This window comes from Acomys minous, assembly GCF_964271855.1.
Source record: "Acomys minous genome assembly, chromosome: 12".
Taxonomy (NCBI): Eukaryota; Metazoa; Chordata; class Mammalia; order Rodentia; family Muridae; genus Acomys; species Acomys minous.
Window position 1 is genome coordinate 48,471,225 of NC_140493.1, and position 13,745 is coordinate 48,484,969.

A 13,745-nucleotide genomic window follows, 5' to 3' on the forward strand; every position below is an offset into this window, starting at 1 on the left:
TAGAAATACCAAAAATATTATTCAGAGGCAGGAAGAAGGCATTCCAGGCACCAATGAAGATTGAACACTGTTTAGGCAACCATCGCTCACAGAGGAGAAGGCATGTCACCTCCTCTGCTTGCCGTTTCTCTCTTGGTTGTACGCAGACAACTGATACTTTTCTTTTCTGGGAATGCACAGCTCAGACGCAGTCCAAAGTAAGCTGTCACAGCTGCTTGCTAATCTCTGTTCTCGTCCCTACAACAATCTCTGGGGTCTGAGACACGGGGCCTCATGGAGCATAGAGCCACATTGTATCCTGTCTGTGAAGCACAGGGCAGATGGCTCTGATGCAGAGTGTGTCATGCGCTTACACGAGCTTGTCCACTCAGGTTCCCTGACCCACTGTGAATGGAAAGGACCAACTGTCTTTGAGAAGAGTTTGCTTAAAAAGAAGAGAAAAGTGGTAAGCAGGCTCCTTCCTGGCTCTGTGTCACAGGATAAGGACAAAAGGTTTCCATATTGGACAGATCAACTTACTGCACAACAAACTGGACATCATACCCTTCTGTATGCCTCAGGAGTCTACATCCCATTTGATCTGCCCTGCCTTGTAAACTATAAGCAATGGGGTGAGCGGCAAGGTGTCTCAGAGAGTAAGTGAAGAATAGGACTCACAGTTACTGTGAAGTGCTATTCCTTCGGGTGAAAGAGCCCACATCAGGTCCCATCCACAAAAGATGGGTGTCCAACACATGAACCAACCCTGCAAACATGGTACCTGCTTTACAGCGGTGCTCAATAAATGCTTAACTGTGCTAGTAGAGTGTGCACCAGAAAGGTTAGCTTGAAGGCTTCACTGAAACAGATGGTAGAGTGGTTATAGCTGCAGGGTAGGGGTGGGGAGCCTTGTGGCATTTTGCTGTATGAGCAACTTTCCATATGTGGGCAACGTTACCAAACACGTCTTCTTGCTGTCCTTCATGCTCAGTACATGCAAGTTCACATCACTACCACATTCCTCCCACAAGGCTTCTCCAGATTAAAGATTTCTCACATACAACCCAGGAAGTCCCTGCCTCCAACAGCAACCCTTAAGGTCAGGGAATCATTTTATACAGTTCTGCACATTCTTCAAGAGGAAAGATCTCCACCCTACCAGCCTAGTCACTCCAGAGAGCTGTCCTCCCAACTCTGCCCTTTCTCATTGCCCACCATTTTCTCAACCTGGTGGGTAGGAGTTGGAGCAATGCCTTAGGCAGGACTGTCCTTGCCTTTTGTTTGACATCCTGAGGGTGCTGCCCTGTCAGCAGCTGTGTTAGTTACTTTTCTGTTATTGTGATAGAATACCATGACCAAGAGAATTTAGAACAAACAAACAAACAGCAACAACAAAACAAAAAGAAAATGAAAAACGAGTTTATTTTTTGGCTGCTATTTACAAGATGCACAGGCCCACCTTGCCTGGCTATTTCTCTTAGAAGATTACTCTATCTCTCAAATTGGTGTGCCTTCCTTCTTGCCCATATTTCCCTACCAACTGCTTTTTACTTTGGTCCACATCCCTCAGCATCAGTCACATCAAGTCACCCTCTGTCTTAGCTTGGGCTGCTATAACAGAGCACCTTATAACAAGTGGCTTATGAACAGGGGGGGTGTATTTTTCTCACTTCAGAGAGAACAGACAGTGAAAGGCTGACATCACAGTTCCAACATGGCTGGAGTCTAGAGAGGACCGTATTCACAACAAACTTGTGCTGACTTCATGTAATCTTATAGTTGAAGGAACGTGAACTAGTTTCGAGGCCTCATTACTGACATTAGTCCTATCCATGAGGGTTTCATCTCTATGACCTAGTTTCTTCCCAAAGCCGCATTTCCTGATACCACCATCATATTTGGGGTTAAACTGTAACACACGCATTCTGAGAATTACTGACATTCGTTCCTTAATGGCCTCTCCCAGGGAGGACTGCCTCTGTGGAAACAATTGAAATTGACTCAGCATGAGGTTGTATAGGGGCCCCCAGGCCCTGTTAATTTAGGTAATATAGTTGTTTCTCTTTCAGGATGAGCCATACACCAAGGCCTCCTAAGAAAGAGGTGGGATTTGAGACAAAGCTCTGTGTAGCCTACTTGCCTAGTCTGGGCAAGGTTCTAGGTTCAATACTATGCAGCACAAAAAATAAAAAGGACTAAGTGTCATTTTATCTTTCTGAGACTCCCTGTACGGAGCCTAGATAATGCCTGATGCCTGCCGAGTACAATCATTGTAAGAAAAACATTCACAGTTGAATTCTACATGTGTACTAAGGAGTTAAGGAATTATGCTGTGTCTGTAGTGCCAAGAGCTAAGATACTGCAGTCTTAACATACACCAAGCATAGGGCCAACTGCTTCATTTACATAATCTATTCAATGGCCCCACTGGGGAGATTCTATTATTTTAAAATATTACAGAGAAGGAAACTGAAGTTCAATAAGAAATACTTTGCCCAAGGTCATGAGCTATGAAGTGACAGATCTGCAGTTCAAACCAGACAGTCTATACCTCCCATCTAGGCATGCGCTACACCAATGGCTATGCCAAGGGAGACCCAGCCACTGTGACAGACTCTGGGTTGACACCCATGCCATAGGCTTTATACTTTCTACAGAGCAAGGCACTCGCAGCCTGCCTGGAGATGATAAGACTGCTCAGGGAAGGCAGATGAGGCACTCTAGTACAGTTAGCATCCTTGGGCCTGAGCTCACATTCATTATTACAAATACTTATAATGCCTGTGAAGTGAGCTAGGCCCTGAGTCGGTTGTATGTGAGCCCAGGGACACTTGGGAGACCAAATCTCCACATACCCTTATAGATCTTCAGTGTGGTAAGAACTGAGCATACATTCAGCCATCCTAGGTTACGGCTTGAACAAAGTCTCTAAGAACTGGATGAGGAAGAGCGCCTTGCTGCTTTCCCAAACTTCACTATTGCGCAGTGGGGAAGAGAGCTTCTTGCAGGATGGGTCTTCATGCAGGGAGTAGTCACTGCCACCCCCCTTCTCTAGTTAGAGCTAGGGCACAGGGACAGGCTGCAAACTGAGGGCCCTTCCAGGCTGAAGCCCTCCCTAGAGAAGTCCACAAATGCCTGCATGCTATTCTCTGGCCAGGGCCCTATAATAGCAGGGTATTGCATACAGGTCTGATATTAACATAGGGTATGTGGTTCTTACTTGACTATTCAGTGACTACATCCATCATCTATATTGCCTAAGAAATTAACAAAATAGTAGCAGCTTAAACAACCCTAGCTCCCCGATCCAAATTTTACAGGTGGCTGTCACTAAGTGAAGATGTCCTCTGCTTTATGCCTCATAGATCTGATTAGGCCCCTTACTGAACAAGCCTCCTTCTTTAGAGTCTACAATGCCTCCTAACCACAAAGAAGCAGGGTCACTTACATTCCCAGGCTCTAGAGGATAGCAGTCTATGGATTAAGAGGTCTACTAAAGGATTACTGAAAGTTCACAGCCAAGAAGAGGCCAGGATATACAAATAGGAAAAACTCATCCGGCGCCATGCCTACATCTGATGAACAGGCACCAAGGTGGGAGTCTGTTTTACAGAGAAGGGAGAAAAGGTACCCAGTAGGCTGCTGCATGCTCAGCAGGGAATGGGGGTTGGGGCAGGTAGGCAGGTGGCCCTGGGGTTGGTGGGACCACAGTGAGGCTCTAGTCTGAGATTCTGGGCACCTCCTAGGTTATCAGAAGAGTTATAGAGAGGTGCATAGTCTAACTGTGGAGGTCTGTGGCAAGACCAGTGATTGCATATCTAAGAAACCTTCCAAAGCCAACAGCACTGCCATGGAGAGCATGTTTTAAAGAGTGAAGACCTAGATAAGAGCAGCAGCCACAGAGCAAGGGAGTTAGTAATGCATGTTGTTTATGTGGAACCTGAAGAACAGGCTGGTAGGCAGGTGACATACAAAGGGAAAGAGAACGTGAAGAACAGGCTGGTAGGCAGGTGACATACAGAGGGAAAGAGGAGGAAGGTGATCGACTCCCAGGCTCCACAACAAATGCCTGTGTGCTTGGATTGGTTAGGGAAACAGACGTGAGGAAGAAGGGGTAAGAAGTGGATAGTTTGCGTTGAGGGGACTTCCTATGGCCAGGGTGGAGGCTACTGACTCAGTGTGAAGTCAGAGCAAGGGCTAGAGCTGGGCGTGATGGCTCATGCCTTTAATCCCAGCACTTGGGAGGCAGAGGCAGGCAGATTGATGTGAGTTCAAGGCCAGTCTGGTCTACAAATACCAAAACCCAAACCAAAAACAAAAACAAAACAACAACAACAACAACAAAACAAAAACAAAAAAGCCAAAACAGAGCAAGGCTAACCCCTGAGTTATCCTGAGTAGGGACAAATCCAAGAAAGGCCACATCATATCATAGCTTTTATTTCCTCCTCTCAGGGTAGAAATCCCAGGCTTTATCCCTGCACCTGAAATAGACAAAAGTGACTTCAACTCTCCACGTGGTTTCCCAGAGTGAAACTGCAGAGAGGAGGGAGGGCTGGAACAAAAGAGAATTTATCAGGAGGGGTGAGAAGAAGGAGGAAGAAATAGGTACCATGAAAACTGTAATAAATGACTGTTTCAAAACTCAAGTAGGATTCTGCAGCTTTTAGGAGACCACAGTAGAAAAATTAGGGCTTAGAAAAAGGAAGAGAGAAGCAACACTCAGTAGACTGGCATCCTCAGCTCTACAGGAGGGAGATATGAAGAAACCATAATGAAACAGCACGGGGCCTGGGGCCTAGTTTTACTTCTCAGATTTCACAATGAAATGGACTTTTTAGCAATTACCAAGGCACATGCATGTGTGCATCCATAAGAGAGAGAGAGAGAGAGAGAGAGAGAGAGAGAGAGAGAGAGAGAGAGGGAGAGAGAGAGAGGGAGAGGGAGAGGGAGAGGGAGAGGGAGAGGGAGAGGGAGAGGGAGAGGGAGAGGGAGAGGGAGAGGGAGAGAAAGCGAGCAACTAATAAAAGAGCTTTGAGAGGAAGTCCTTTGAATCAGACATTATGCCATGGGCAGAACTCTTTGAAAGAAATTTCATTTAGGAAGAAGAAAAAGAAAATATCTGAAAGGCTGGGGGAGAGCTAAGCAGGGCCGACAGAGGACAAAGGAGGCACTAGGTGACAAGGGAGGGTCAGATGCTAAGATGTAGAGTGTTCTCCACACTGAAGGCCACAGCTCACCAACAGCAGAGCAAATGCTCTGTAAAGAAGATGTAGCACCACCTACACGAACAGTAGGAACCTGCTACAATTCAAGTTGGCAGAGACTTGTGGTCAAGTCAATTTTATGGCGATGTTCCCGAAGCAGGAGCCAAAGCTGATTGATCAGTCAAAACTAAAACATGAGGTAACTTTGCTTTTCACAAAGGACCAAAAGGGTTGGAAACGCAAGCCCTCAAAAGAGAGGGAGCCAAGAATGTCAGAACAAGTTCCTAGCCAGTCAGGAATAGAATGTGAGATGATGACTCGAAGAACAAACCAAACTAAGCCAAACATGCAAACAGGGGAATTGGGAGTTAGTCACGGATAGCAGTAAAACTTGGCTTGGAGGCACCTGCTGGAAGCCTGAAGCATTAGATCCCTGGACCCAGCACATGTTTACTCTCTGTCTCTGTAACATGCACTGCTCTGACTATCCACAAATACATACACACACATGCATTCAAACACACACACACACACGTGCGCACACACATACAAATACACACATGCCTCTTTCCTTAGTTTTCTATGAAGACTCTCTTAGCAACCCACAATGACAGAGCCATAGCGAGACTGAGACACCAGCTGAGATGCCTGGGTTTTGTTAATGGTGTACGAGTACCGAGCAGCTGTTAGCTGTGGTGCACATGCTAGCCCATCATGAAGTCAAGCCAGCTAGGAAGGGGAAAGGGAAAACAGTAGGGATCAGGCCTGCTGGGGCCTTATCTTTCATCTCTAGCCCATGGCTGTCTTGAACCTCAGGGAAACAGGGAAACTGTTTCCAGTCTATGTCAAAAAGTGCCCTGCACAAACAGAACTGACAAATTCCATTAATTTCTTGTTATTTGAACTTAACAGACAACAAAGAAAGAGAAAGCTGGTTTTCCTAAGGCCAAGGAAAGAGGAGAAGCCTCTCCTTGAGCCACCTTATGGCACTGCACTTCAGCTGGCAGATCTCCATTATATCATGTGGGCCAGCCTGCTTGGCATATAATTACAATAAAATAGAAGACAATGGTTTCTTTAAAATGGTCTTACAAATAGATGTTGGAGCTTCATCTAATCCCTTTCCCTTGTGCCTCAGCCTTGCTACAGTCTCGATCATGCTCAGCTTCACGAGATAGGAGAAGAGGCCAGGCTACGCTCTCCTTGCAGGGCACCCTGCTCTCTCAGGCCAGGGCCAGCACTGGGAAGTCCCTCTGCAGAGCAGCTACACTCAGCACACAGTCCAGATGAATGATGGCAGCGTGCTTGGCAAGCTTGAAAATTGGAGGTTCATCACTTTTTAATTATTGCTATACTTTGGGATGTCTCCAAAGATTTGTGCCTTGAAGACATGGTCTGCAGGGTGGCACTGGAGGGAGAAGGTACAACTTTCCAGAAGTAGTCTCTTGCAGAAGAAAGTAAAATCATGGAGGCAGTTCCTGAATGGAATATTTGGATGGCCAGCCCCTCCCTCTCTCATGTTGTGGCTCATGTGCCTGGTGAGCAGCTTTGCTTTGCCATGTACATTTGGCCCAAGTGATGTGGCGAAAACAGGACAGGGTGAAACCTCTGAATCCAGGAGCCACAGTAAATATCACCTTAAAATATCACCACATAGGAAGGTAAGAAGCAGGACATGCAATGCATGCTACCAGCACTGGGAAGCAGATACAAAATTATCCCAGGGGCTTGCTTGTCAACCAGTAAGACCAAACAGAGTTCTAGATTCAGTGAGAGACCCAGTCTCAAAAGACATGGAGAGAGATGGAGGAAGACATTCAGTATTAAGCTCTTATCTCCACATGTACATGCATGGGCACGCCCCATACAAATACACATCCAATTCCATATACACATATGAAAACTTAATCCATATAAAACCTATAATCCACTTGGGGCCTGTAAAGTAAGTATATGAAGCAGCTAATACTGCTTTAAAAGGTATAACATTATGGCAACAGTAATTTAAAACATTTGTTCTTAGATTTCCTCATGTGCTTTTATGACATTACTGTTTTTCTCTCCAATAGTGATTAATAGGAGGTGATTGAAGAATTTTAAAACATGAAGCCAACAGTCCAAGCAAAACCAGTCATTATTTGTTGGGCAATTTCTTTCTGTCGTGGCTTGGGTTGGAACAAGAGGAAGTCTTCAATACTGAGGCTCTGTGCTCCTCTCGTGAGGAGGCAGCACTAGGCTTCCCAACAGGCATTATAGGACCCCATCAGTGGTTTAGCAGTCTCATTAGTATGTGTAATTTCCTGACTGAAAAATTCTTACACCAGTGCTTAATTAAAAGAAGAAGAATCGATCTACCCAATAAAAACAGCCAATTAAATGTAAATGACAGGATAATTTAATCAGAGGATAGACAGCCCTTCACCTGCAAAAGCTTGAGACGTTTCAGTCCCTCTGCTATAGGTGTGGGCAGGTTAAATGTTCATCTGCCCATCCATCCATCCATCCATCCATCCATCCATCCATCTGTCCATCCACCCTTCCATCCATCCATCCACCCTTCCATCCATCCATCCATCCGTCCATCCATCCACTCACCCACCCCCTATTCTTCTATCCATTATGAGCCACTGCTATGGAAAGGGAGGCCCAAGCCAGGTGCATGAGATGATGACAATGCCACACACATTCTTGGGAACATTTCCAAATGTAGCCCCTCATGACTAAGTCCACAGTTCCACTTGCAGCTCTGGGCTGAAGTAAGAAAGAAGATTCTTCCAGAGGTACCACCGTTTCCTCTTCCTGTGAATATTTTACTTGTTTACACTGGTTGTATTGACGCTTATCTGCCTTATCCTCTGTTGGGCTGTCAGTCTAATGGATAGAAATATATTTAAAAGGACTCTAAATTTGCAACCTCATGTACGGCAGCACTGACTAAGACACTCAATAATAAATCATTTTCCTGAGTAGCAGCCAATCAATATTCTTCATGAGAAGAAGATACAGATGACAATAAGCTGCACCTCATGAATTCTCAACATTCACATGTACAAATCAAAGTAAGCCAGTGCTTCCTAATTAGACCCTGAACCAGTTAGCACTAGATCTACTCTGAGACTCCACCTATCAGGGTTTAAGTGAGGAGTTCCGGAAGATATGCATAAGACAATCTGAAGATTGCAACCTAGCAAATGCAAAGAAAAACTGAAAACCTAGGATGTGCACTTTCAATCAGAACTCTGCAAACGTAAGCACCCAGCTTTCTGGTGTCTAGCTTCTGTCCAAGACCCGGAGAGAAACTTCACTATAGAGTAAGAGTTTCAGGACACCCAATTCAAACACTCCTCCTCTATGGCTTCTTGCCTATGGATCAAGAAACCCAGTGTTAAATGCGAGGTTCCCACTGCCCCAGAGAAGTGCGTGGCATGACCTTCATGTGTTGCACCAGGCACTGAGGCCCCCTGAGTAGTCACGGAGACAACAGTGGGGCTCACCACTCTTAACTCTAAAGGCAGCTAGCCAGGGCACATGACTCAGGAGAACATGTATCAGAGGCATTCTAAGAAGTGTCTTTGTTAGTGCAAAGACAACTCGCCCACCCCCACACACTTTAAGTTCTATGTTTCATATTTCATGTTTTCTTCTTATTTCCAGTCAGAAAAGTGTGCACTACTTTTACACTGAACTTTGGATATCACAAGTAAGGCACACCTCTTCCAACTTCTCCTCAAAGCTCAGTGATATCTTCCCCAACAGGCGGCCTTCAGCCCAGACGGTCCGGCCGCGCTGTACACGTTGGCTCTGCATTTGTTCACCATTTTACATTCCTCATGGCTACTACTTTATTCCTGCTATCCCTTTCCACAGAGAGCAGCCACCTTGAGGGCAAGTATTAGTTCCTTCCTGGAACTCCAGAACCATAGTACTGACCGACGACAGCAAGTACTCAATAAACAAGAACACACTGCCATGCAAAATTCTCTAATCTATATTTAAACTTTTTTATATGAACTTTAAGTATAACTTCCTAGTTCTGAAGTGCTTACTGGTTTTGTTTTCTGCCTTTAAAGTACCTGTGTAAATGAGCTTAAATCTCTTAAGAACTGAAATAGGCATGAGGAAACAGAGAGGAAACTGATTATTGTGTGTGCTGTATTCTAACAGCCTGGTGAACATGAGTCGAGCACATGACAACTTGATAGAAAGACCTTTCCTTCCAAACGCATCATTTTCTTCTCCTCCTGTATGGATATAAAGTGATGGTGTTTCGCATTTAAAAGAATAGTTCATGGCAAAATACTCCTGCGCATCTCTGGCTATCTGCACACTTCCTATTAGCTTACTTCTCCTTCATGGGGGAGCAGTTCTCATTATGCTATTTATATTTTCTGATTCTCTAAAAGGAAATGGAGAGTCTCCTGGGTGCTTCTAAAATACACTAACCTTTCTCCAACACTTCTGCACACACACAGTCACTGAAGACACAATCCCATAATAATCCAAGGAGACTAGACCAATTTGTTTCAAATTCTACCCTAGGCAAGCTGAAGTTGTAAAAGGAGAAAGATGGGTAGTGACTTGAGGGGACAAATACTTCTGAGCAGAGGGACCTCACCTGTTTCACGACAGTTACTGTCCCAGGTGCCATGGCAACCACTGAGGCCACAGCAGTGGCATCGTGGGTCTCAGAACCCAACTCAATGATCTGCTGCAGGATGTTCACAGCTGTGGGGTCAAGTCGCTCACCTATGGGAAAGAAGCAACAGGACACCATTAAGCTCTTGGCACTGAATGGCATCCAATGCCAAGCTGGCTCCCAGACATGAAGACTATGGGGCATGGTTCTCAGAAATCACTTATCCAGACAAGAGAAATAACTTGTTCAGTACTTTATAGCTCACTGAACATTTCCTACAAGAACTTCTCAAGGCCTGACTAGAACCATAAGGGGACGGCATGATGATATGATCACTTGGGCACAAAAAGCAGAGATACTCCTGAGGCCACTGGGGTGATAGCATCACAAACGTGGAACAAAAGCCCAAATGTGGTTGTACAAACTGCCCTTCAGTGTCACTGAGGATTACTAGCTGACATGTTCAAGTGCAGAGCTGGTTTCTCCTGAGGGTTAGCCCTGCGCATGCCAAGTGATGGGAAGGACACCCAAGAATGTCTTCCTTATCCAGCCAGTGGGCTTCTGAACTACAAACCAATTTTAGCTTGCTTTTGTTTTAATCTTGTCAAAAGAGAGGGGCCCACATCATCAGGGCAGCAAGTTGGCACACCCTTCCTGCTCTCTCTCACCATCTGCTGCCCATCTGTAATCCTCCTGAGCACACTCTCACCCAGATCATTAATTTACTAAAATGGAAATTACTGCTTGGTCTCTGTGCTTCATAACACTATGAAGTCTTTGCCAGTGTTTACACCCTCGTGGGTAGCTTTCTATAGGCCTTGAGCCAACATGAGAAACAGTAAGAGACTGGAGAAAGAGAATTTGACATAATCGGTATAGTAGGTAGAAGAGGCCTAAGACTGGGGGGAGGTGGTAACCTATATATGTTCGCATTACACCACACAGCATCCCCCCATCCCACCGCACAACTACCTATACCTGGGGGGTGATTCAGATGTGCCTCACAGCTAAACACTCTACATTCTAAACATGAAAATGGTTATTGTCGTGAGTCACTAAGGTTAGATTTTAATTCCTCCTCTACTCCCCTCCTCGCTGATCATTATCCAGCCCAATCATTAGTCAGCAAGGCGCTGCAGTCCCCACTGGGAATACAAATAAAGAATATCCCCTCCCCTGCAACCTTCCTGGGCTGACCGGCTGCTTAGACCCTTGTGTAAGCAAATCACCATGACACATGGTAGTAGAGGGCAGTTAGGAGACAGAATGGAAAAATCTGGTGGGATCCCATGACGTGCAACCTAAGTGCTGATGATGGGGGCCACAGAATATCCCAGGGCATATACAGATGAGAAATGCAGCCTCTGCTGAAAACTGCAGAATCTGGTCTGGACAAGACGGTGTAGAGGTAAAAAGCAAGACAAGTAGGCAGCCAAGAGGTGAAGTAGAGGTCTGGTCTAGGGAACTACAATGGTGAAACAGCATCTGAAGCTACATGGAAAACACTGGTGGGCATGTGGGCACATGCTCTTGAACTCTCTAAGGAAAGACACTACTAAGTAGTGGGCTTATGCTCACTGACTCTCCAAGGTAACACACTGCTGGGAAGCAGGCACGTCCTTATGAACACTCCTCAAGGAGACACTAATGGGGAACTGGTCATGCACTCATGGACTCTCTAGGGAAAGACGTAGGTGAGCAAGTGAGCATGTGTACATAGATGCTCTAAAGAAGGAAACTATTGGGCAAGTAGACACTCATGGAAGTCATTGGTGGGCAGACGGATATGTGCTAGTGGGAGATGAAGACAGCACTAACCACTGAGAAAGAAGCCCAAATTCAAACAAGGACTCACTGCTAGGAGTCTGGCCTAACAGCCTGGCCTTGACTCGGTAGAAACAGAGGTGCTGTGGCCTCAGCTCCCCTCTAGCCTGACAGGCAGCAGCAGTTAATTACTCATAAAGGGATGCCCACAGGAGTTTGGAGGGGGCTTTTTTAGGACTAGGGATTGAGGATTTCAACTCAGGACCAGAGCAGGTTCCTCCTATTTCCCAGTACCATTTGTTCTTGCCTTTCCCATTAACCCTGCTTGCCTGGCTCAGCCACCAACATGTGTGTGCTCTGGCACTCCTTGAGCTTTGGGACAACTGCTTCCAAGTAGAATATCCAGTTTGTAAACTGATCAAAAAAATTCAAAAGCATCACATTTGATTAAAAAAAAAAAAAGATCTGGCTTTTTGGGAAGAACGGCAACAAATAAGTGACCCTGAGCACACAGGTGTACATTGGTACTCCTGGGGTGACCCACCAGACATCATGTCCTATGCCACCCACCATTATCACCTGCCTGGACATTCTGGACCCTGGGATGATTCCCATGGGTTCGCCTTGAGGAAAGAAGAACCAGACTTCTGCCACCTATTAGGAGGGATCTCTTCCCAAGTCCATTCAGTGGACAGCCACCTGCACACCAATTAAGGAAGAACGGCCCCCACCAAGGCTGCTCTGGAAATAAGTGTGATCCACATAGGTCCCACCCTGGCTGGGTTCATTGTAAAGCACTCACAAAGACATCCTGGTTTACTCATTATGTAACGTGAAACACGGAAGTGAGAAAGGAAGCCAGCTATGTCCTCACCGCTCTCGGAGGTATATCTCAGGTCCTGAAGTGCAGCCACTGCTGCTTGTGTCCCCTGAACATCTTCAGCTTCGGTGATGTAGAGATACTGGGTGGAGGGCTCCTCAGGAGTCTCTGTTGCTGGCTAAATAGAAACATCATGATCAGCTTCCTCCCAAAAGATGAAGAGCAACCCGAGCTTCCAGGATGAGAGAAACACTCTCAGGAGAACAGCACTTCAGACGTCACTGGCATAGCGCTCCTGAAAAGTCATCGGCTCCAACAAATGCAGTTCCCAAAGAGAATGGTTTTCTCTTGAGGGCCAAGACCTTATAAAGCCACTTTGAATGGAAGCTTGTCGCTCCCATGTTCCTGGTACAAAGTGAAGCACACTGATCATAATGAACACATTAGAGTATGTATTTCTACAATTTCTGTCTCTTCCCACTGCTTCCAACACTGTCTTTAATCTGCCCCTTACACGGAGGCCTCTGGACAGGAGGCAAATGAACAGCCGTCGGAGAAAATGGGAAAGGAAGAATGCTTTGTTACTTAGCATGTAGAGCACAGGGCCTACCATATAGTAAGAGCCCCCTGACCCATAGCTATTGACCCCCATCAAGTTATTACACAAAGGATGTGGAAGGACATACTCTCCAATGTCTGGATTCAGAGGGTAGGAGAGGCTGAAGTGACATTCAAAAGCCTCTCATACCTCAGTGAGAAGCAGAGAAAGTAGACACAGGGTGAATATTAACAAAGATCTCTTTCTGAGAAGGAACAAAAGCAAACCTGTAAGGTGGAGGCCATGAACCTCACCAATAAAGAACAAAAGGCAGGCTTTGCCCAAAGTTTACAGGAACCAACACTATGATCTATCAATATCCATCAGCAACGGGCAGTTTCAGAGACTATGCAACTGTCCACTCACAGTAAACTGGCCGAATTAAGTGAGGTTAGGCCTGCCTGAAATTATGAAAACACCCAGGGAATATCCAGTGAGTTCAAAAGTTAATAAAAAAGAACAATTCTCCTTTAGAGTAGCAAGAAGCAGTGTACTGGCTGGTTTCGTGTGTCAACCTGACACAAACTAGAGTCATCAGAAAGGAAGGAACCTCAGGTAAGGAAATGCTCCCATGAGGTCCAGCTGTGAGGCATCTTCCCAATTAGTGGTCACCTGAGCAGGGCCCAGCACAGTGTGGGTGGGGCCACCCCTGGCAGTCCTAGGTTCTAAAAGAGAGCAGGCTGAGCAAGACAGTAAGCAGCACCCCTCCCCAGCCTCTGCATCAGCTCTGCCTCCAGGCTC

General features: G+C 45.9%; 1 protein-coding gene across 4 annotated transcripts in view; it reads right to left on the reverse strand.

Annotated features, from left to right (window-relative positions):
• Positions 1-13,745, reverse strand: part of ZFAT (zinc finger and AT-hook domain containing) — a 178,338-nt gene that overhangs the window by 11,100 nt on the left and 153,493 nt on the right. For 3 of the 4 annotated variants that reach the window (XM_084750387.1, XM_084750386.1, XM_084750388.1), the window contains exons 14-15: positions 12,461-12,584; positions 9,802-9,932 (exon numbers count right to left, since the gene is read on the reverse strand). In XM_084750387.1, coding sequence (XP_084606513.1) covers positions 9,802-9,932; positions 12,461-12,584 — 255 coding nt within the window. Of the gene's footprint in view, positions 1-9,801; positions 9,933-12,460; positions 12,585-13,745 lie in introns of those variants that run through there. The other variant, XR_014773203.1, reaches the window with a different exon arrangement.